The sequence below is a fragment of the Poecilia formosa genome, unplaced genomic scaffold, assembly GCF_000485575.1.
Source record: "Poecilia formosa unplaced genomic scaffold, Poecilia_formosa-5.1.2 Scaffold21, whole genome shotgun sequence".
Lineage (NCBI taxonomy): Eukaryota > Metazoa > Chordata > Actinopteri > Cyprinodontiformes > Poeciliidae > Poecilia > Poecilia formosa.
This window is the reverse complement of record NW_006799960.1, coordinates 3,878,290-3,902,489: the sequence shown is the minus strand read 5'-3', so window position 1 is coordinate 3,902,489 and position 24,200 is coordinate 3,878,290. Positions and strand designations below refer to the sequence as shown.

Below are 24,200 nucleotides of genomic sequence, written 5' to 3'. Positions count from 1 at the left end.
AAACATTAGTAACTACTTAGGGCAATTTTAGATTTATTTCTACAAAGAAAAGAAAAGCAGATAATTCAATTCCAATCTGGATAAACCTACTGAAAATTTTACAAACTGGTATGTCAAAAACCAGTGCTACATTCCTACTCTAACACACTAATATGATGTGACAAGGGGTCGTTTATGGCTATCTTCTTATTCTCCATTAATTCACAGAATCAACAGCTGCAACAAGTCAATAAATAATAACCAACACAGGTTGATTTCAAGTTTTATTGTTCATACTTGAAAACATGAGCTCATGCAGATCCAACAAAAGGAGAGGCAGAAGTCCTGACAGGATAAATCCATCCATCCATTAAGCCTCTGAAAACAAAGTGGTTCACATACGTCTGAAAGTCTGTCGGTTCTGCTACTTTCACACGATGCAAACATGGACTTATGACACGTCTAACCATTAGCGGGTACAGTTTGCAAAACCGGGTCACATCGGGAGACGGCTACCTACAGCACAGTCAGGTAAAGACGAGCCAAAAAAACACACATCGGCTTCCAGCGGCCCAAAGCTGACTTTAAAGTGCGTTTACAGTCCGAGTACTGGAGGATTAGCAGAGGCATGGGGGAGATTAATGAGACCAGGATTCAAGTATGAAATGGAGCAGAATGAGACCGAACAGGTGCGTAGCCTGTGTGATGCAGGTGCATGTCAACGCGTCACAATATCACCGAAAAGTTAACGCAGGAATCTGATTCAAAAGGTCCAACTTCTGGGTGATTTTAAATGTTTATTTCTGCTTATTTTAATAATTTTAATAACTAATGAACCTCCAAAATGTAAATTTTTTAAATTATGATATTTTATAAGATAAAATAAGGACTTTTAATTCAGAATCATCCCCAAACATTTCAATGGGTCTTTCCTTGACAACCCTCTTAAAGATGTGGTGGTTGTGTTTTTTTTTTCCCCTTCCACTAAACTTTCTGGTAAAATGTTTTAATAATCACTGTGTGAACAACCCACTTCTTTAGCATTGACCTTGACAAACTGTCACGCTAGCAGGCTTCTCCATGACTGTGTATGTCATAACAAAAAAAAAATTTTTTTTATAATTTTTAAAATCGAATTACAAAAATAAACTTTTTGACCATATTCTAACTTATTGAGATGCACTTATAAATACGACTGATTCAGACAAAAACACTTGATTATTTACTGCACATCTACTTCTCCTAATTGTCTGTCGCCACAGTTTCATCTTCATCCGCTGATATTGAGCTGACTCCAACATCTCGTATGAACAGAATATCACTGAGCGCTGAAGACGGATGGGGGGGGGGTAATTGCATAATATGTGCAGCACGCAAACAAATACAAGGATGCGAGTTACAGCAGCACGTCATGCGGTCTTTGCAGGAAGATACCCTTGGTCCGGCTAAGCCCTGTTAGCTAAAGGTCACATTGTAACTCTGTGAGACCGTAGAGACACAGTCGATGCTGCTGACAACGTTTCACCTCACGTGCTCACTTTAGTTCCCGTGTACTCCCTATTCGGTTGTGGATCTGCCAGGGGTCGTTCTGTAAACAGCTCTCGCATCCAGGCGTTACACCGTGTTAGATCGAGGAAAAGACAGGAAGGCAAACTGGAATACTGGGACAGAAACCAGTGGCTTGGATGACGGTTCCACTAGTAGTTGATGGGTAAACACAAAGAAGACATTTTTTTGTTGTTTTTTTTTTTCTGCATACCTTCCCACAGGATGAGTGACACAAGTTAATATTCCAGTTATAACAGACGACACTTCTCGTGTTCCCCCCTCCGTCGGTTTTCACCGTAATACAAAAAGTCATACAAAAATACCCTGACGTTACATTCATTGAAGAAAATTTGCAAACTACTTGTTTTTCTTTTTTAAAAGTGCTATTTTACTGATAACATTTGTTGTTTTTCCTGTCACACCCTTCTTTGTCTCTCATCCATCGTCACGTAGTAAGTCTCTATTCAAAGACACCAGGGTTTGATTCACAGTATCGGGGTTTAACAGTTGGCGGCCAAGCGGGTGCAGCTTTTAATTTAAGCGGGAGAAGAAAAAAAAAAAAAGAAAAAAAAAAAGAAAAAGAAGGGAATTTAAATAAAGTTGGGTCAGAGCGTTCTGGCAGTGCCAAGAGTTCAGATGCTTCCAGGGAAGAGCAGCTGCCTGCAGGGAGCACTGGTGGGAACGGTCACGCTGTCCTTGGAGGAGACGATGCGTCACAACAAACTAGGGGTGGGGGGCGGGAGGAAGTAGCAAAGTTACGTCAAGGTCAGTTTCATCTAAGCTAAACTTGACAGGAATCCAGGCTGAAACTGGCATCTAGAAAAAAAACAAAAAAAAAAAAAACGTGGGCATGACATGTTACTGCAGCCTGAGTTGGGATCCTACTGTTGAGGAGTAGATGTGGAAGGTGTTTGTTTGGGTGTCTAATTCAGCAGCGAGGTCGTCTCTCATGCCTCCATGTACTGAGGAGGGGGGTCCTTCGGCGGGATGGTCACCGCTTCCTCGTACGGCGGCAGCAGGACCTGCGTTGGAAACAAAGAACTGAAGCTCAGCGACTCCAAATTTAACGGAAACTCTCATTTTTAATCTAGATAGAGGTTCACTGCAAGTAAAAAATAAACTCTTTAGGAGATTGTTTCCCATTTACCTAATCTGGAATCTAAAAAAAAGGAAATCCAATCTCAGAAGAACAGGCCACAATCAAATCTTTCTTCAAAACACATTGTTGTTTTTAGCCAAACTGAATGAAGTGGTGCAACCAAAGTTGCTGGATGTGTGTGGTCCTATCTATTCACTACTAAATTTGAAATAAAAAAAAAAAAAATTAAAATAGACAACAATGAGTTTAATTCTGAGATAATTGTTTTCTCCCGCACCCTACACTTTCTATTTTAAGAAGATTCTGATATGTCAATGAAAATTTTAACCTAGAAAATAAAAAACGTGTCCAAAGGTGATGTCGGATTTCTTTCTAAACAAAACGTCAAAAACAAAAAACAGAGAGAAAAGACCAAAAGGAAAGTTGGGAATGAAGGAGACAAAGAAGTAAGTGATTAATTAAAGTTTCTGGTTTCCTCCCATCGCCCTGGGAGATGGTCATTTTACAGATCGCAGAACCAGCTCTAAGGAAGCGTCACACACAAGGCCGGCTTGTGAGCCGCTCTCTGTCAGAGGTCTTTCTCTATGAACGAAGTTATAAAACCAGCACTGCCGCTAATTCAGAGAGCGAGAGAGTGCGCTGGGAGAAACAGTCGGAGAGGCCCTGCGAACTCATCACGGCTAGGATTTGAAACGAAGTAGACAAGCAGACAGTTATGTAACGCTTCCAGAAGAAGGGAGCGCAGGAAGAGCTATGTGGAGAGAGGAGGGGGAAGAGGAGAGGAAGAGAGAGGGGGATGACCCTGGTGAATTTTAATGGCATTTATAGAAAAGCACAACAGATAGGAGGAAGCAGCTGGGTGCTTAATGTCCGAAGGCTGCGAAAAAAGCTATTTGAACACTCTTGGCTTTTCATTGGTAAAACCCCCCCCCAAAAAAACCAGAGTGCTTTATTTATCAGCGGGCAGAGTTAATGCAGAGATAAAAGCATGTTTTAGTGTGTTTTTAGTCCAATCTAGAATTGGATTAACCTTGCTGTTTGCCACAGATCTCTGCTGCATTCAGGAACAAATTGCTCTTTCATACGACTGTGATTAAAATGCAAGCAGCAGATGCTGTGGCCTTCAACTGGCCTGGTTACTTCAGAACTTTGACTACCCTTTTAATTCACTTATGGCTTTTTTTTTTTTTATGAATATATTTAAAATTTTAAAATATGTATTCAAAAACAGCCTTTACAAAATAAAAATTACAAGCAAAGTAGGAAAGCATCACCAGTATGTTAAAAACTACCTCAGTTTTTAACATACACAATCAACAATATCATTACTCTCCTTTGGTAACACTTATTTTTGTTTACTATCCTTTGTCCCTATATAATAGTAAGAATGACAGAAAAGGTGCAGCTTCAAAATAACAACTGGTCTGTATTGAGTCTATTAGTTTTATTGTGTCCTCGGCCACTCTGTTGTTGCCTTCACTGTCGACTGTGATAATTTGCATGTGTGGTTTCGTGAGATGTTTTCCTTATTTGCTTGTGTTTTGTGTATTTCCATTTCACTTCTAAGCTATTTTGCAAGTAAATGGAAGTCTCTCTGGGCCAAAGCAGTTCAGAAGCTCCAAACTACAATCAGAACGTTTTCTCCTTTCGTTATCCAGGAGTGAAAACAGTAACTGGAACATGTCTAATGTTTGCCGAAGGCCCGCATGATGCACGGTGCGACATCAGAGCCTGCCGGATTAGCAGCTGTAAACGGAGTCGTGTGCTTAAGAGGGGAAAGCGTCATCAGCGTGAAGGGTGGCCACCGGAGCACAAGGACAAAGTGACAGACAGATAAAGTGCTGCGCATGGAGTCGACCGGGGGTGTGAGGCAGATTAATGTCTTACCTATCAGGTTGGAGGATTATAAACACGACAGACACATGGAAACCATGACCGCGCTAAAGCCTCTTAGAAACAAACGGCGTTCACGCTGAGGGGGAGAGAAACGGAACGGCAACACCTCCTCAGGAGAAGCCAGCAGAAACCCGTCGACTATCAGATCGCCGAGTCCGACCGAACAACAACTAAACACCGAATCAGGCCGGATTCACCACGCGGTACACAGTCTACGCAGCTGCGCTTCTATTTACAACAATTATTTCCGCGCAATTACTCAACACAAGACGTTTGAACAAATCTCCAGTTCAGGTTCCCATCAAACAGATGGAGGACGAAATGAAATAACAGAGACTCAGACCCAGTTTTCTGGGAAGCTGCCGCCCGCTTCCCAGAAAACTGTAACTCAGCAGGTAAAAGTTGTTTAGGTAACAAAGAGAAAAGGAAGACAATATTTCAAGCTTTCACCTTTTTCCACCACTAGATCTTAATTATAAATTCCAGCCTGAATTAAAACTAAAACTAATTTCAGTTCATACTCCACTGCTTAGTATTTCTAAGCTGATCTTGCAACACAAAGCGACAACTTCACCTTCTTTTAATAAAAATCTTTAATAAAAAAATGGAATATATTTAAAAACAATTTTTTTTTTTTGTGGTCAGATTTATGCCACGCCAAATTATTTCTGAACTCTTTCCACGTCTTTGCCTGGGCAGGTATTCGACATGGTGCTGTAAACTCTAAACCTGAATTCAGTCTTAGATGTGGATTTCCATCGTAACCACAATCAGACAATAACTGTGCCTGAATTTTGTGAATCGCAGCTCAAGCGACGGCGGCTTACAAAGAGCCTTTCAGGCAGAAGCGTGACCTCTCTTACCGTGTAAATAAAACCTGAACACGTTGAGAGAGGAGAGGAGAGGAGAGACGGCGACTCACCGTCGTGTCGTTTGTTGTGACGTAAACCAGGACTTCCGTGGTGCCTCGGCCGCTCACGTATCTGTAGCAGTTCCACACACAGCCAATCAGGTAGGCCTGCACACAGGAAGTAAAAGGATAAACCAAACAAAAGTATTAACACGCAAAGAGCCTTCAGTTATGCTGATGATGTTTTGTTGTGAATATATTCACGAAGGTGGGTTAGAGAGTGACATGTGACGGCGTTATTAGAACCTTCTGGATCGTTTCCTCGTCCTTACTGAGCCTTCGCCATTCTACCAGAAGCCACTTAACAGGCATGTCTTGCTTCACTGAGACTATACCTGAATGAAAGGGAGGTCTCTGACTTGGCAGAAGAAGAGCAGATTCCTTGTGTGTGTGTGTGATTAGCCTGCTGAGTCGGTGCCCCTGCCAGCACTGGGAGCAATCAACCAGGAAGCCAAGCAGAGTGCAAGCCAATCACTTTACCATCTGCTGAGCCGAACCTCCCTCTCCGTGTAAGGTCAACTCAAGCAGTCGGCATCAATTTGCTCGAGTTTGAAACGTTGCCTCGCTCGTCAACTCGTTGTTATTCCTCGCGTTGCTTTTCTGTCCACAATTTTATTCTTTTAATCAACTGTACGCGGAGTGCGAATGTGCATTTTCTTTCTTGTGGTTTGCGTTTGATGCATTTCTTATTGGATCTCACGAGAATCACTCCAAAACAACAACAACAAAAACCCTCTTTCCTTCAAGTTTCTGCATCTCCTTTTCAACCCAGTCAACTCAAGACATTTAAATCTTCCTCTTTCCTAAATCGTCTTTTCTTTCATCTTCTATCATCTTTTTTTTTTTTTTTAATCCAGCTCTTCCTTTCCCCCCCCCATCTGCCAGTGTCATCTCTGCCAAGTGCAGTCAAGTGAAGGATGTTGGCTGGAGGAGGAACGTCAGCAGGTGCTCACTAAGGAGTCCTTGAGCGTTAGCATCTGGTGCTTTCTGCGGGTCTCGATGCTCTGTACAAAGAACGGCAGCAATTATATGCCGTCCTTGTATACGGCGGCCCGTGTCACGAGCGCATCGTTTTCCAGCATGGACTCCATAAGCTGAACCAAGTTCACTGTCAAAGGCACGACATCTCTAACTGTTTTGACTGCGGGCTGTTTTCCAGTGGCTGCTTCCTGTCATAAAAACCCCGGCTCTGGCTTCGGATATCCGCCGACAACGGTTCTAATCTCGGCTTAGAGGAGAAACGACTTGATTTGATTGTACAGATGACTGCAACTTTATGCCCGATCACGTCCGAGAGCCTCGGAGTGTAGCTGCGCCTGGAGAGTCATCCGTGCATGAAGGGAGAATCGGTTTGACAAGAGTTGGATTCCTGACGTCCACGACCCTCTGCTCTCTGACGGCAGGCCTTTTCCAAAAGGATCCATGCTCTTTAGATTTGTTCACGTTACAACTACAAGCTTCAATTTTTTATTATTATTTTTTTTTTATTGTTTATGCGATAGACCAACACAAAGTAATGGGAGAAAAATGTATTCCTGAGCTGTCAGCTATGTTCCTTAGTCTTCTGTTTGTTCACAGATATTCTCAAACATTTTTAGCTTCGAGAAGCGCCTACCTTGAAGGAGAGGATGCAGCCAATGAAGAGCAGGACTGCAAAGACTAGGCACATATTGTTTGTGGACATGATGTCCTCCTTGTAAGGGAATGTCCCCGGCTGGACAAGACACGCAGAGGAAGAAAAAGAAAAAGAAATCAAGAACAAAAGCATCTTTAAATCAAGGAGGTCAACAATGATCACTTATTCTGCATGGCTAATATTTAATTTAACGTGTTAATTTCACTAAATGATTCTACAGTTAAAAAAAAAAAAAAAAACTGCTGTCTCACTGCAGTTTTAAAAAATAACACAAGAACCTCTAGAGCGGGTGTTTGAGATTTACTGAGCTGCTGCTCACCAGCTGTTGAAGGTAGTCCTGCACCGTGTTGGGATAAACCACCACACTAATGGCCACCAGTGTGTTAAGGGCAAAGTCGAAGATCTGGTAGCAGAAGAATGGAATGATCCAAGCAGCGTGTTGCTATGAGGGAGAGATTAGGATTAAACAGAGAAACTCATTTTCTGTTAAATCCAGATTGGGGTCTGTTTCACGTCGGCGTTGCGCGTTCTTCTACCTTGTAAGCACCATATGTTGCCATGCCGCATATGAGAATCATGAGAAGGGATATTGCAGTTGCAATGCAGATGTCTGCAGGAAATGAAAGCGAAAAACAAAAGACAAAATAACATTAGAAGGACAGTTTACAGATGAAAAATAATAAATTCATGCCTTCCTTAAGGACTGTGACTCAAGATGCTGCATGTTGGTGATCAGCACAATTTCTACTGACTGGTGCAATAAATGATGATTGTTTTTCTTAAAGTAATCCGTGGACGGCTTAAATAATTTGTGTAATTAACACTGTAAGCATATTTCATTCTGCAACACATGTTGGTCAAAAGACCAGTTTTGGTGTTTAAGAAACATCTATTTTTTATATATATATTGTTATAGTTTGATGTATTATTCTAAAAAGGCTATTGCTTTTAAATGGTTGGGATTTTTTTTTATTTTATTAAAAACATTCAAAATAAGCAGAAGATTTAATTTAATAGCAAACTTGCGTAAACTTATGCACCAGAGATGTAACAGGAAAATGCACGGTGACAGAAATCAGATGACTTTTTGTTTGACTGGTCTTGATCAGTGATCAGCTGAATGGAAACTAAATAAATCTGATGTTTTTTTCAATCTGTAATTCCACCATACAACAGCGCTGAAAGGTCCCACTAACAACACTCTTCACCATGGAGATTATTACTGAAAGAAGACGGCTTAGGCTTAGCTATTTTTAATCCTAGCTAAATTTAAAGAGTTTGTGCTTATTAGTCATTAGTTGTTTAAAACTTTCTGAAAGTTTTATACGACACTTGCTGCTTATGCATTAAAGCAAGTTCAAAATGTCAACTCTTATAGCATTTTATTTATATTAATAAAGCTCAGTTTTATATATATATATATATATCCTCTTTTATGAAAAACAAATAGTAAAGAAGACCAATCAAAACAGAAAGCCTAGAAAAATAAATATCGGAAATGCTGTTTCCGATATTGCTTATAACATAGGTGTTAGACAGAAGACGAAAACTGCATTTTCATAAAACAAAAACCATATGGAGCCTCTGTCCTCAGTCTGCTATGAACAGATCACAACCAACATGATGTCAGAGGTGCTAAGTTTACCAAAATCTCACACGTTCTCAAGTCTCACTGATGAGCCACTTGCTACTGTCAGTGAAGAACTAAAAGCATAAACTGATAGGGGCTCCTGTGTATTCTCTGTGTCAAGGCTCCAAACTGTTACACTCATTAATATTCTCATGCTGTATATCAATGTGTTCAGGCTCTATGGTCATCCAACATAAACCTTACGTTTAACAGTATTACACAAAGATTATTTTGTCAAATTAGACATAGTGTCACTTTACGAATACCCTTAGCACAGACTGCAACATTGATAATTCCACAGTAACTATACAGAGTCATATAATAAAATACAAACATGTCGCTCTTATTGGTCAAAGTGGAATAATGGGGTTTTGCAAACATAGGTTCATCATTATCATGGGATTGATTGCTCTTGTTGTGTATTTATTTGCTGCTGATTCACAATTTACCAGCAAGTTCCCAAAGTTTCTATTACAAACATTTCTGTGTATAATGATCAGTAAAGATGGCGAAATATGGCAAAAGAAAACAAGAGCAAACAAAATAAAAATGTCAGGCGCTTTTGTCCACACAATCCCATTGGCTCTCGGTCTCTGCCCATTGCAGAGCAAACGTGTTGGGATGGGAGTTAGTCAAGATGGCGGTTTTAATCTGAGAATTAGAGCAGTCATTTTTAATCAGCTGCCCGGGACGGTGTCCGAAGTCTTCCAGAGGCGACCGTGATGATGACAGTCGCTGCAGGGAGAGAACTGAAAATACACATCATGCAGTCTGATTTGTTCTCTATGCTGCACAGCTAACACAGCTATGTCTGTGCTGAGGGCAGCACTCTGAAAAAGGAAATCTGCCAGTTGGGCAGAACAGCTAGACACATAAGAACCCAGATGTAGATGGCACGCAATGAGTCTAGGAGAATCATGGGAACCATCCATGTCCACTTTTGAGTAACAAAAAACCAAAGCAAAACAAACAAACAAAAAAAAACCCCAAAAAACTTCAGAACACGATCTGGGTTTCCATATTAACACACAAAGCGGTTATCTCCTAATCACAGACTAGTGCTCAACTCAAAACACAAAACAAAGTCGTGGCCCTTACTTGCATCGTCCATGACATCGATGTCAGTTCCCAACTCGGAGCTGGTAAGGTGGTAGCGGTACTGAACTGGGTCATAGAGAGCCGACAACAAGATGAGTAGGACCACCGCATTGATTATCTGAGAGAGGAAAGAAAAGAAATAACGGCAAACTCAGCACCTGGTGCAGTAAACACATGCTTAACACATTTATAGTGGCATTTTTGGTGATCCTTAGTTGTTCTTATTGAGTCCAGCTCTTAGGTGTTATTTTTTTTAAAATGTCATTACCGTCGTCTGCAGTTGGTCCAAAAAACATATCGCACACAAACAACCCACTCTTATCACTCTTAGAATGTAAATCCTTATTTCTATCCCCATGGCTCTATTTTAAAGTATTGTTAATAGTAGTGGAGTCAAACTAAATAAAATAAGGTCAAGGATTTGCAAAGCTTACTGAACTATGTTTAAAACCACAGATTAACTTATGAGTAAAAACAGAGGCAACTAGCTATATTTAACCTGTTACATTTTGTAGGACAAATTAAAGACTGGTTACCTAATTCGTAAAAAGAACCAAACCAGGTGAAGCTTTCTGAGAAAACTAAGCAGTTACTTAAAATACCAAGAAACTGTCCTGGAAAGGTTTAGTTTTATAGGCTTATTTTGTCTCCTACCCTGCTAGTTTTCAAGCTGAAACCCAAAGGTGTTGGGGGGGAAAAAGACAAAAAAAAAAAAAAAAAAAAAAAAAAAAAAAAAAAAAGCCTTTAAAAAAAAAAAAAAAAAAAAAAAAAAAAAACCCTTAAAAAAAAAAAAAAAAAAAAAATTTCATGAACCAAATGAAGTTTACACAACCCGTATTTTATAAAATCTATTACTGGAATAGTTTAATTTTGCACGGCTGTGAACTTTCTCGACTGTGTCCGACTTTAGAAAGGGTGTACAGAGGCATAATTTTTTTTTTTTTTTTTGGGGTGGTGGGGAGGCAAAGATTTTTCTTTTCTTTTCTTAAATGAATTCATGTTTTGCAAACATTGTACTTATATATACATACTCATAGGCCCATATCAGGTTAAGTTATTTATTTATATATAGGAATGTTTTGAATATAAACAATAGTAGTATTTGAAATGTAGAAATTTAAAATACATTGTTTTTAAACATCAAAAAGGTGGAAATTAAAGGTGGTATTAAATCCTAGTAAAATAATTTTCTAATGAACAGGGCACCAAAAGTGGCTACAGCCCAGGTACCCACATCCTTCTATATCCATCTATGTAGTATAGTTTTCGAGATGGAGCCCTTTTAATTTGGTTTAGATGCTTTAAAAATATTTGGAAAATTACCTGTTTTAAGTTATCACAAACGTACGTATTGGCATTTTTATTTATTTTGCTTTCCCTCGCAATAATGTACTGATCAGTTCATGCGACATAAATGAATACTGTAAGCCTTCTTACGGTGACCATCGTACTTTCTGCTATTATATAAAGTTTTCGTAAGGTTGTTCCATGTATGTTAATATCTCGTTGTGAAATATCTTAAGTACTTTTTTTTTTCTTTAGGACATAAATGCACCACAAACCTATGATATAAATGGAAACTTTCCGTAAGAAGGAAAGAAATATAAAAATAAATCCAAACTATTTGGACTATTTCTGAGTCACCTGACAGTTTTTATTGCGTCTTTTTTGTGTTAATAGTCTGAATGGTTTAAAAGGCCGTTTTCATGTGCAGTTCCATCTCAACCTTACACAGACATAAACATGCAGTGAATAAATCGATTTTCAATCAGTTTTTTTTTTTTTTTGGCATCTAAGAGTTAATAAACACGTTTTCACTGAGGTTCTTTGAATGTGTAAATATCTGAAATTTTAAACTAAGATTTGTGACTGCATACAAAATAGACCAGCAAACATCGCAGTGAGCTTATTGTGAGAACGCAAAAGTTTTGGAATGTAACGCAAAAGAAAATATTTTTTTCCCCATGTCCCCTAGAGGGCTCCGCACAAACTGAATAAAGATTTAACAATTAAAAAAATATGTATATATATAAAACAGTGTTTTATAGAATCTGTAATGAGTGTATAACATTACAGGTAAAATATGATTTTAGATTTCGAGCTAGTGCGGATCACGGATGGTTTAACGGAGGGAAACACCTGCGAGGCGGATGCTAACGTCGTCGTCTAACGGTCGCTTCAGCTCATTAAACCGGGGGAATCCGAAAAATTTCAAAGTAGAAAAAAAAATAAATAAAACAACAACTCACCAGCAATTTCGCTTAGTAGCTACTACCCAACTTGGAAAACATTCCACTGACCCACCCTGCTACACATTCGGTGCCCACAGAGTGATAGGGAAAAGACTGGACCTTACCATGTACCATATTCCCAGAATAATGGTGCCCGTCCGTACATGGCAGCAGAGGCAGCAGCTCGTCGAGTACCACCGGTCCCACGGCGAAATCATCTTTCACTAACGCTGTGGGGTTTTGTTTTTAAGCGGTTAATTCATGAATGCTGCTCCCCGACAATAATATTAAAGATACTCTAAGCTACAGTGTCAGAAGCAGGTGAAGCGGCCGGCGCAGCATCCAGTGGACGTTTGAACTGGGTTTTTTTTTTCCACAGAGTGTGGAGTCGTGCGAGCGGAGAGGCAGAGGGAGAGAGAACCGTTAATCTGGTTTATCCTTCCGTCACGTGACCAGGGAGGATTTTTTTTTTTTTTTTTTTTTTTTTTAGGGTCAAAATGAGAGAAGAATGATGATGATGATGATGATGATGATGATGATTACGGAGAATGTTTTGTAGTAAAAATAACAATCCCAATATATTAATTTGAAACTTTCTCGTTACGTTTTCTTGCAATTTATCCTTTTAGCAGAAACAGAATCTCGTAAAAGCGTTCGTCCTTATCGGACGTTTCACATTTGTCATTTTACAAACAATTTTTTTTAAACGCTTTTTCTAGAAGGGCGGTTATTGCGGTAACCAACACTTTAGCAAAATAGCTCTAGTTCGGTCAGTTTGTTTTGACAGCAACTGCGAACATCTATTTTCAAGTCTTGCTACAAATTCTCAACTGAATTTATTGTATGTCTGGACTTTGAGTTATGTATTTATTTTTTTTAAATGCATTCTTTGATCTAAACCACTTTGTTGCAGTTCATATTTTATATTTAGGGGTTTCCATCAGCTGGAAGGTGAACCTCCACCCCATTCTCAAGTTTTTTGTTTTGCATATTAATTTTTCTTCCACCCTTTACTCCGTGTATCTATCTAATTTCTCTTTCCAATAACTTTGACCAGCACTGTGTCCTTAGAGTACTTGGTGCAATAAACTACAATCATACATAATAACATATATTAAATTAATATTTTCAACAGTAACTTGAGCACAGAGTGCTACGGAAAGATAATTTTTAGATATTTTGCCCTTAAATCACTTCCAAACAGTCTCTCAAAGATATTTTAATTTTCGGAACATCTGAACTGAGGGATTGGGCTTCATTTCATGTCAGTCTGTGCAGATGGCCTAAACCAAGCCGGACAGCTGGGCCACCAGTAAACACAGGGCTAAGCTCTGTTAGGTGAACTGCGTCATACTCAGATTGGGGATTTTCCTCTTCTGAAATGACACAGCTCCCTCATTAAATGCTCAAGCACAATTCAAACATGTCTAAGTTCAGGTCCATTTTTTCCCGAATCCACGTTTTGAACCGCCACATAGCAGAGACGGGGCTCCAACGTTGCGATCCAGATTCTGGAAATTATTTCTCTCGGTTATCAGAAATTGCGAAAAACACAGCTGTTACTGGATACTTTAAATCTAGTTAATATCTATCAGTTCATAACATCTGTTGCTTTTAATCAGTGAGACCTCTGAGTTTCAGGCATCATGAGAGTGGAGCTCCACCTTTACAAAAGCAACAGGAGGAGTCCGTTTTTGAGCAGTCAGCCATCGCAGCGTGACCTCTCACTGTTAGAATATGCTGTGACGATCCACTGTGGTGCAGCTGAATGCACATAGAGATGTTGGAGATTGTAAGAGATTAAAAGCTGCTAAATCCTAAATGAACTAAGAGATAAGAGAGTGAGGGAGAGAGAGAGAGAGACGGTGAAAGAGACAGACAGAGAGAAAGAGAGATGCAGTAAAGGGGGTCAGGTTGTGTGAGTAACATGCCACGCGACTGCCTCAACACATTGACTGAGGCAGCAGCTCGGCCTCGGGAGGGGGAGAGCATGGCTGCTGACATAGATTTGCACCAAAACATCAGGTCAGTTTTAGCTTATTTTATATTACATAAAATATATTTATGTTGTGGAAAAACCTTAAAATAAACATGTTTATGGAAGTGGCATAATTTGAAATAAAAATTCAGGAAAAAAAAAAATCTAAACTGTTGGAGTTTTCACTTTTTTTTGGGAGTAAGATTATGGCACAGCAATGGAAAATTTATTAATTTATTCTCACACATCAATGACTCACATTGAGCTTCACACAGTTGATCATAACATACTAACAGAATGGAAACGTTGGTAAGATTCTCGCGTCAATCTTATCTAATATTTATATAATGTCTTCCTACCTTAACATGTATGCTGATGATACATAAGTTTATACACATGACCACAGTCCCAAGTAAGCGTGACACTAATATATTTCTTGCTATTGATGTTCTTTTTGTGTGCTTGTTCTTCTATTTTAAAATAAGCCGCTTTCAAATAGCCTTCTGGGCGAATCGTGCTGAACAACTGAACCTGCCTTGCCATACCTTGCATTGTCATTTCATTTATCATTTTTTGCCTTGCCAAGAAATGAGGAGGCTGCTGCATCACATGTCAGAATCAGGCCCAATGAAATCCACAAAATGATATGAAGCATTTCTCATTTAATTCTTTCCAGAACAAACATAGAAAGATCATTATGATGTCCTTAACAAAATCATCCGAGATTTTCTAGACACAACTGTATAAATACAAGAAATAATTTTACTCATTGGTAAAAAGGGAACAAAATGGGCACCTGAATCCACAGTGTAACATCATTTCAGACCTACAAACATGAATCAACACCAGTCAATTAACATTTTAATATTTCAAGAGTAATTCAAGAGTCAGAAAAAAAAACATGGATACCCATAAAAAGTAGGAAGTTTGCAAGTTTTCTTCTAACATAAAGCTGTTACAGTATTTATAACAAGAGGTACTCTAGAACAAAATAGTTAAAGTAAAAAAAAAGACTGGTCTTTTGTCTCTTTTTTTCCCCCCACAAATACTATTACCAAAGTCATGCAAAAAAACAAACAAACAAAAAAAAAAAAACCTGACATCAAAACTTGCAAAAGGATGGAAGCTATAAAAAAGGACTCCAACAAACTTTCTATACGGTAGATTAAGGCAGTAGAAATTAATTTCTTTTAAATGTATACGCTCAAACAACTTGAATGAAGAGTTCAAACTGCTCCATGTCACATTTTTGCAAAGCTCTTTATCATTAGGCTTTTTTTTTATTTTTTATTTTTATTTATTTATTTAGTTCATTTAAAAAAAAATTCTGCTTCATTCTTGGGAAGAAAAAAAAAAATTTCACGGCAAAAACCGTTGGAAAAACAATTCGTTCGCAATAAAAAGAAACTATACAGGTTTCTGCACAGTGCAATCACAAACTAGAAAAAAGCCCTTACAATCTATACATATGGCGTGGCTTTTTCTAGGAAAAAACTGGAAGAAATCCTGTAAAAAGTCATTTAGAGAGCAGAAGAACGCATTTAAAAAAGCATACAAGCTACTTAGAAAAGGACAGACTTAATCATAATGATAACTTTGATTAAAAAATAGAAAAACAGCATTTTCCGATGTTACTATTTCATTGCCTTGACTCCATCAGCCTCAAGTCTCAGTCACAGTGCCTCCTGGTGGCTTCTACCAGTCACTGCAATCTCAAGGAAATTTAATTTGTCGACATGCAGCAAATTTCAATCTAAATTTCAATATTTTGAAAATGCAGTAAAAGCCAAAGAAAGGTATTGAACAAGGTAGGAGGAATTAACTCTGAACCTTTTGTAGACTTTTTAATCTCCCGATATATCAAGACCATATTCATCTGAAAATACGCAAGTTGGATTGTTTGAACATGAAGAATGTCAAGGAATGTCATTAAGGAATCATGAAATCTACATTTATAGAAGATCATATATTGTAAGTGCTTGTTTTTTCTTTTACTAATTACCCTTACTGTCTAAAACAGCCAGGTTGGAATGCTTTAACTTACAACATTTAGCTGTAATTAAACGGTGCGAGGAAAAAACGACACGCTTGATTTAGAGTGAGAGTGAAGCAGTCTACATCAAACATGAGAGCATGACATATTAAAGAGTTCATTGAAATGTTCTGCCCTTTCTAGCAAAGCAAATCAAGATGTTTTCCACAAATATTCTCTACTTCAAAGATTACCTAAAAATGTGTCTCCATTTCCAGTCAGATGCCTACATTCGGTCATTATGGGCGTAAATGTTAGGATAATGTTAGGATTTTTATAGACGCAATACAAACGGCAGCACCATGTGTCCATACAACAGGCAGCTTTGATTATATTTAAAAACAAGACTTAGAAGCTAATGGTTGAATTTACCACAGGTTCAAAATTATACATACTGGCTCAGATACATATTTTGTATATGCCATCCCACTAATGTTTGTTTAAAATCCCCTAGCAAGCTGCAGAGAAACCTCAGCTTCTGGCATATTTCTGGCTGGATGTCATGCCGGCGCACACATGAAAATAAAAATGAATGGATTAAGCTGTCTGCAGCAAACTTCTGAAACTGGCCTCAGTTTCAATTTCATTACAAATTGATGGACTATGATGAAAAGTTGGATCTGCTAAAACCAACAACATAAAAGGAAACCTACCATTCCTCTCAGGTGGAATGGTAGGTTGACTGGATGGTCACACATCCAGTCAGAATTATTAAACTGGTTGACTGATACTCAAAACATGCAGTTTTCTGGATTTTGCTAGTGGATTGAAATTAACATATCAAAAAGGGGGAGAACATAAATATTTGAGCTTGCTTGTATCATTTTGGAAAAAAATCATCCTAAATTCAAACCTGGACACTTAGGCCTTGTTTTGAAATCATCAAAGCTGGACTCTGTAGACAAGAACAGTTCAAATCAATCGTTAAAGGTTCATTTATGTCGATAATGAACGTATGTAAGCTTCTGAATGGAACTGTAATATTACAATAAAATGGTGTTGAATATATCCTATTAGTTTCTGTTTAAGAACTGAGAGTATTTTTTTTAGCTAACAAGAAAATTTTGCACGAAACAGATAACCTATAACGAAACCCTTGAGTCCGTCAGTGAACATCTGGACTCTGCATTGTTAGATTCAACCAAAATATAAACAGATCCTTCTAAATCACAGAGAGGGAGTGTAAAATCAACAAAAAAACAAAGTGCATCGTTTAGGGCGACCAGCCTAACTCAGACTTTGCGAGCCAAAAAAAAACAATAATAATAATAATAATAATAATTGAAACCCGCGTTGTAGTTTTTGGGTTGGCAATTACACACACTCCTGTTGGATAAAAAGAAAAAAAAAGATGGAAAGACACTTGCAAAACTATTAAACATGTAGCATTACTGAAATCCCACCTGAAACTCTGACTCTGGTTGCAGTTTAGCAAATAGTGCAAAATTAGTTACAATTAACAGTCCATAGGACCACATGTCACTGCTGTACAGCAGGTTAGATCTGCTGCTCGCTGTCCTCTTGTCGCCATTAAAAAGTTACACATCTAAGACAGAAACTGTACCTGGTAATTATTGCATGAGACACTCCTAATCATTTGCATAACGTTTGTATAGACTTGTGTTGGTCCTTCAAGTTTCCCTTCTGACCTTCTTCTTCTGGGAGGGCTTCTGAGGTTCGACGGTTTGCTCGGACTTCTCTGTCACAAGGCAAAACGGCAGAGGTCAGTTTAGAGCAAGTATTTTAGCGCATATGGAAAGAAGTGAAAATCGTTGCTACATTGTGATTCACAGAGCCTGAACTCACTCTGAGCGGATGATATGCTGGTGTTCTGTGAGTTTAGCGGCGGCGCAGGATGCTCTAGGACTTTGGTTGCTGCGCTGTGTATGGAAGCTGCACTTGGAGTCTATAATCAAACAATTACAAGAAAAGTTGCTAAAGAAAAACACGTACTTTTAGAAATTGATCTGATTTAAATATTTTAATTAAAAAAAAAAGGATTTGTGTTGCATTTCCTACTTGAGCATCAGCTGCAGGCTCCTCTTCTGCTTTCTTCTTCTTTTTCTTCTTCTTCTTAGACTTGGCTGCTCCACCTGAGGGATCGTCAGTGTCCTTCTCATCTTCTGATACCTTCCATAAAACAAAGAAAAAAACATTTTGAATTCTACATAATATATATATATATATATATTAAAACAAGGGTTTTGACATATTAGGGTAAGTTTTGATGAAGGCAAAAAGTGCAATAATTAAGTAAACCCCAATGTGAAATCCATGTCTATAATCCGTTGAACTGAATTACTGAAATAAATTAACTTTTTGATGATATTCTAAACACAGCTGTGAAATATACAAGGCAAAAAAAATCACCAAATGCCACAAAAGGAATCCATTATTTTTTCCCCTTTTTCCCCTTATTTTCATCCTTTGCAGATAAAAAAAAAAACACTCTTATTTAATTCTGAACTATTTTCATAAACAAAAGTGAAAAAATCTTATTTTGAGTGTCAATCAAACGGGTTGTTTCACACATGGCCAGTAGGGGGCGATGTTTAACCCAAAATGAAAAAAGTTGAAAAATATTTTTTTAAATTTTGAAGTAAATTTACAAGCATCTCAAACTGCAGCCTGGCACCTCAGAGCCCCTCGTTTGCATGAATGATTTCTTTATTATTCTAAGTTCGTTCATGCAAGATTGTCTATTTAAAAGAACAGGAAACAAACAAACTATTCAGTACCAGTTCCTTTTCTGCTGGTTAACCAAACTAGTGCTTAACCATGAACCCAAAAACCGAGATATTAACAGAGCTACGACTTGTGAGTGTTCGTATACAGTATGAACAACAACAACTGAAGTGTGTTTAACTATAAAACCTTGGGCTGATCCTTCTGCAGGGTTGCTGCTGCCGCCGCTGCCGCCACCACCACCGACGCAGGAGGCTCTTCGTAGTTCCCCCAGTGCTCCGCTGGGGCATTCCAGTCGGAGGAGGAATCTGCTGCCGTCCCCTCTGGAAAACATGCAGCAGAGAGCTGCAGGTTAGATATCAGAAAGAAGAGCATCCAAACAAGCTGCAGTCACTTCTAAGGCTGTGTTCTGTAGGAGGAAACAGTGGCTACTCACTGACTCCTGACCACTGATCGTCAACAATGGTTTGGTTGGCCCACTGCAACTTAGCTGAATTTGATAACGGATCTAAGCGAGAAGGAGGTTTCGTATTATTCATTTTGTAAGGCTATGAAATCCATTCTGGCTCATTATGAAACTCTTCTTTTTTTATTTCCTGGACAGAACAAGCAGGAAGTAGATGTGATCAGTTAGCACCAACCTGCAGAGTTCAGCTGCACCACAGAAAAGGGCATCGTCTTCATCTTCCCGTCCATGCTGCTCCAAGCGGCCGCTGACAACACATGGAGACAAAGATGTGGTTGGAATGCTACTGTGATTTATTTGTCAATAACAGAACAATAGTCTGCTAAGTTATTGCTTGTACTTTTAACTAATTCTTAAAAAAAAGAAAAACTCCTCCGAAGTTGCTACAGATGCATTACTTTGTTAATTATTATCATCCTATTAGAGTTAGAAGAGATTTAATAAGTCATAAAAAGCCACAATCTGAATGGTTATTCAGCACCCCTTTACTGTGACACCCCTAAATAAAATCCAGTGCAATGAAATGCCTTCAGCGTTATAAGAAACCCCGTTTACAGTTTGTGCTTTGGTAAGCTAAGACACAAACTGAATATTTTTATGCCTACATGCTGTGGTGGAAGAACTACCACATCATGTTGGACACACCATCCACGGTGTAAAACGGTGGCGGCAGCATCATGCTGTGGATATGCTTTTCTTCAACAGGCCAGTCCAGCAAGAGAAAAACCTGCAAGAGGCTTAATGACTTCGGACTGAGGGAGAGGTTCAACTTTCAGCAGGATGACGACTCTAAACATGGCAACCTGAACTTCGGGTTGCCATGAACAGGCTTTCTGTTCAGTCCAGTCAAAATCCAGACCTAAGTCTTACTGACAAATGCACCAAAACTTGATCACGCTTGTTCAGAGATTAACTCAATCATTTAATCTGACTGATACTGAGCCATAAGAATGGGCAGTGCCTAAGCGGCTTTAAGAAAAAACACATGCCACACCTTTCAGTTTGTAAAAGAATATTGGAATCATGTGTGACTTTTCCTATTCCTATTTATCCTGCGTTTGTATTCATAAAGTACTTTTGAACTGAACTGAATTACGCACCACTTTGCTGATCCGTCTCATAAACTCTTGATACGATATGTGAAAGCATGAGGGGATAACAGTGGTACCTTGAGACTCCTGAGCCCAGGGTTGGGGGTCAGACTGGGACCTGTACTGTCCAGATGGAGGTATGGAGCTCCACTTCTTTCCTTCCACAGAACCAGCTTGACCAGCGGCCTTCAACGGAACATCAGACCAGCCTCCACCGTTGACTGTAGGCTCCACTCTCCACGCAGAGGAAGCTACAAATAGAAGTAGCAAAAAAGAGGGAAACGTGTGACTTGTGATACTGCTGCTGGACATCCTGGGTTACATTCATAGCATCTTTATGTAACTGTTGCGAAACTTAAAATGAAACAAAAGAATTTCAAGTTTAATGTTTATTTGTTTCCTCTTAGGTTTATCTCCCCGACATTAAGATGTAGCAGGTCTAAGCTTATTTTTTAAAAAAAGTACAGAACAGGCTTACAGTTCAATGCTTCAGCTTTGCCTTTCCCACTGGCTCCGTCTGCCTTTGTGATCGGTCTCGATTGCTGGTTCTCTGCATCACATGTAGAGCAAATAACGTGTCGATGTCAACTTTGCGACATCGTACTCAACATATAAAGCCTGCGTTAGCGAGTCTAAACAGCCACTTTAAACTTGGGCGTGGCATCAAATTCTCTTATTGAAACAAATGGGAACAATGAGTTTGATCTTCAGGGGACGATTACCGTTGTTTCCTCGCTTCTTTTTGCTCGTTGCCGCGGCCGCAGGTGTTTCGACGTGGGCCTTGGAAGCTTTGTCGCCTCCAGGGCTCCCAGAATCCTCTGAACCTTTGTCCTTCCTTCGCTGTTGCCGCTTCTCTCGATTGCTGACTTTAGTCTCCCAGGCACCTTGGGGAAATACAGACGAAGCAACAAGGAATGATTAAGCAACAACTACCTTCTATAAGAATAAACCTTTTTTTTTTTTAAGACTTTTTTTGCACAAGTGCATTGTAGAAGTATTGGGGAGCCTCTGTGAACTTTAATTCACAGATGAATTTAGGGTCAGACTTTGATTTAAATCTTTCCATTTTTTCTTTCTGATGGTAAGTTTCGAGTATTCGTCCTGTTAGTAGGTGAACCTCTGAGTAATGTTAAAATGTTATTCTTGCCTGGTCTGTCAGTTTAGGTGCTACATTGGATATTTAAAAGTTGGAATTTTGTTTCATAACCTAACATTCCTAACTTGTATTTCTTTCTCGGGGGGGGGGGGTTCACTAATGTTCCCTAACAAACCTCCGAGGTGCTTTTAAGATTTTTTTTTTTTTGTAAAAACCTTTGAACAGCTTACAATGTTAGTCTGTCATTTAAAATCTCAATAATATGCTTTGCAGTTCAAGTGTAGGTGGAATATCCCTGCATATTACAAGGGGCTAGCCTATAGGCTAACAGTATAAGTGTCTTGAAAGTGACAACCCCTCCAGTGGAGACGCACCATCGTCCGGTTCTTTCACGTCACTGGTGACCAAAAGCTGAACTGGTTTCACATCTGGCTTAGGTTCTGTCTTGGGTTTCTTCTTGGGTTTTTTCACCTGCACCGGGGGCGGCACCTCGTGCACCTGCTGAGATTTTGAAAATCAACAACAAAAATAGTTTGATTACTTTCTTCAGAATTAGACCATTACAAGACAGACCGCCAAATAAAACTTGTAGCTTACTTGTCCAACAATAACAGTTTCGATTCCCCTTAATTTTGGTCTTACCTTAACAGCTTTCATCGGTGTTGCTGTTTTTGAAGCTGCCACAATCTCTTTAACTTCCTCTTGAACAACGACCGGCGGCTGTCCATTGGACTGAGTCTTCTGCACCACAAAGACATGAAACAAAAAAACAAAAAAAAAAACAAGCTATTGTTAGTTTGCTTTGTAAATACATTTGCTAATCAAGCTACATCACACAACATAACACTAACAAAAGCTGACAAAGTGAAGTAAGTAACACTGACGGTCACTTCCTCAGTGCGCTGACTAGGATATTAGATAACAAGTTAACACTTTGTGCTACAGCAGCAGCAAAAAACAGCTAAAAGTACAGATTTAAGAGAATTTAACAGACACCAAATAAAATGGTTGAGACAGACTACATCCAAAGTTCCGGATCTTGTCGGTTGTTTCCAGTCTACAATAATCATCAGCTATTAAAAGTTATCCAAAGAAGGAACACTATTAAACCAGCGATAGTATTGTGATGGTACATGGAGAAAAAAGGCTGGCACATCTGGCCCTACCCGCCGGATGAAGTACACAGTGCCTCACTCTTACTTATGGGGCTGCATGACTGAAGGCCAATTAGGGTCATCAGCAATATCTGCTGGATGCAGTTTTTGGTCAACTGTGATATATAAGGTAATTTGCATTAAAATCCTGCATGCCAACAACATATTTTGTCGATTTGGATTGACTTTGACTGCCTTTCATGCACACCTGTTACAGATGGTGATGAATATCCTAACATTGGCATGGTAGACAAATAAGGATCCACTGCAACTGATGGCAAGTTTTCATTTATCTGCAAATGTCGTATTTCAGGACGACTTTACTTATTTTCATGGACTTAAAAAAAACAATGAAGGATTCCTCAACTCTTTATTGAATCACTGAGGACTTTTTCAAGAGTCTTATGTGTGTAAATATTTGTCTCAATTTATAAGAATAGAAAGGTATTATTAATCATAATCTCGTTTTACAGAAGGAAATGTGTTGCTATAGGAAGTACCACACGAAGGCTGTTTTATTAATGGAGGCTATCACTACTAGGCGCTATACCCTAATCAATGACGTGTCAGTTAGCAACACGTAGCTAGTTAGCATATCTCTCATTTTTTCCCCCAACAGAAATTGTATATATTACATATTAACTAAGTCATGGTAGGTAAAATTTTAGTTTTTTGTAGTTTGTAATTCATTTATGGACACAAAAGGAGCGTCAAGCTAATACTTAGTTTATTATATGGGAGGCAGCTGAGGTAAACTAGCGTAAAATGGTAGCTGGTGAAAACAAATATAGCTATATTTACTTTTATTTATTTATTTATTTTTCTCCACTAGAGAGAGCATCTTTAGTAAAACACATTGAGGAAAATCGCTTGCTTCATTCAGCCATTGAGATGAGACGTGTCATTCCTACTTCCTCACCTTGTCGCCGGTTTTCTTTCTGTTTCTCTTCTTCGGCTCCTCTGGTTTGACACTTTTAATATTAAAGCTGGCCTTTCCTGTCTCCTCGCCGCCTTGGTTGACCTGGGAAGCCCGCTTTTTGCCGACCAGTCGCTTTCCGCCGCCGCCGCCGCAGAAAGCGGCCCAGGACGCCCCGAGCAGCAGCGGCAGCAGCAGACCGACCGCTGCCGTTGACAGGATGAGCCAGCTCGGGTAAAGCTCGGGCTTCAGACCCAGATCCACTCCGAACTGGGCCCGAACCAAGCCTTGTCCCGAAGACACCAGCTCCCGTAAACGGCTAGAGAGCAGCTCGGCTTTTTCCAGCGCGAAACTCCATAAGTCCCCTGCCATGTTTGACAAAATAAAATAAAAAAAAGGCGAACAAACCACACTAGCTGTTAGCTTTCATTTTACTCCGCATCCGTGTATCGGAGGAGTGGCTAATCTAATCTCGCTGCAAGAAATCAAAACTCCATGCAAAGCACTTAAAGATACTGTCCACTGGGGTATTTTCACTCTACTAACAAACACCCACTAATAATACAAGCACAGTTAAGTGGTAAAGTGCTGATTTAAACCTATAGATTTCACGAATGTAAAATAAAAAGCAAAATCAAGAAAAAAAAAACTCACAGCTAACACTCTGCTTTATTTGTAAGAGGCTCAATAACTAAACTGGCCGGCGCCCATTAACAAACTCTTTATAACTCTGGTTATAATTCACCAAATTACAA

At 39.1% G+C, this 24,200-nt stretch overlaps 2 protein-coding genes across 2 annotated transcripts; both read right to left on the bottom strand.

The window, feature by feature from the left end:
* Window positions 1-252: 252 nt before the first annotated feature.
* LOC103135169 (lysosomal-associated transmembrane protein 4B-like) lies at window positions 253-12,465 on the bottom strand. Its single transcript, XM_007547782.2, has 7 exons — window positions 12,153-12,465; window positions 9,797-9,914; window positions 7,605-7,678; window positions 7,388-7,510; window positions 7,048-7,146; window positions 5,445-5,540; window positions 253-2,549 (listed from the first exon to the last, which is right to left on the bottom strand). Exons 1-7 carry the CDS (start codon window positions 12,243-12,245, stop codon window positions 2,475-2,477), a joined length of 678 nt encoding a protein of 225 aa, XP_007547844.1. The 5' UTR covers window positions 12,246-12,465; the 3' UTR covers window positions 253-2,474.
* Window positions 12,466-14,647: 2,182 nt separating this feature from the next.
* mtdha (metadherin a) lies at window positions 14,648-23,957 on the bottom strand. Its single transcript, XM_007547779.2, has 12 exons — window positions 23,449-23,957; window positions 22,018-22,116; window positions 21,750-21,876; window positions 21,002-21,163; window positions 20,758-20,829; window positions 20,357-20,530; window positions 19,364-19,435; window positions 19,159-19,230; window positions 18,912-19,045; window positions 18,057-18,167; window positions 17,844-17,943; window positions 14,648-17,736 (listed from the first exon to the last, which is right to left on the bottom strand). Exons 1-12 carry the CDS (start codon window positions 23,815-23,817, stop codon window positions 17,669-17,671), a joined length of 1,560 nt encoding a protein of 519 aa, XP_007547841.1. The 5' UTR covers window positions 23,818-23,957; the 3' UTR covers window positions 14,648-17,668.
* Window positions 23,958-24,200: the final 243 nt, after the last annotated feature.

Excerpts from the sequence above, each read along its gene's own strand:
- mtdha (XM_007547779.2), bottom strand. The coding sequence starts at position 23,817 with ATGGCAGGGGACTTATGGAGTTTCGCGCTGGAAAAAGCCGAGCTGCTC. Across the intron at positions 19,231-19,363 it reads GGTGCAGCTGAACTCTGCAG|ATCCGTTATCAAATTCAGCT; the intron begins GTTGGTGCTAAC and ends CTTCTCGCTTAG. Across the intron at positions 19,046-19,158 it reads CGATCAGTGGTCAGGAGTCA|AGGGGACGGCAGCAGATTCC; the intron begins GTGAGTAGCCAC and ends CATGTTTTCCAG.
- LOC103135169 (XM_007547782.2), bottom strand. The coding sequence starts at position 12,245 with ATGATTTCGCCGTGGGACCGGTGGTACTCGACGAGCTGCTGCCTCTGC. Across the intron at positions 9,915-12,152 it reads TTCTGGGAATATGGTACATG|ATAATCAATGCGGTGGTCCT; the intron begins GTAAGGTCCAGT and ends TTCCTCTCTCAG. Across the intron at positions 7,511-7,604 it reads CAACATATGGTGCTTACAAG|CAACACGCTGCTTGGATCAT; the intron begins GTAGAAGAACGC and ends TCTCCCTCATAG.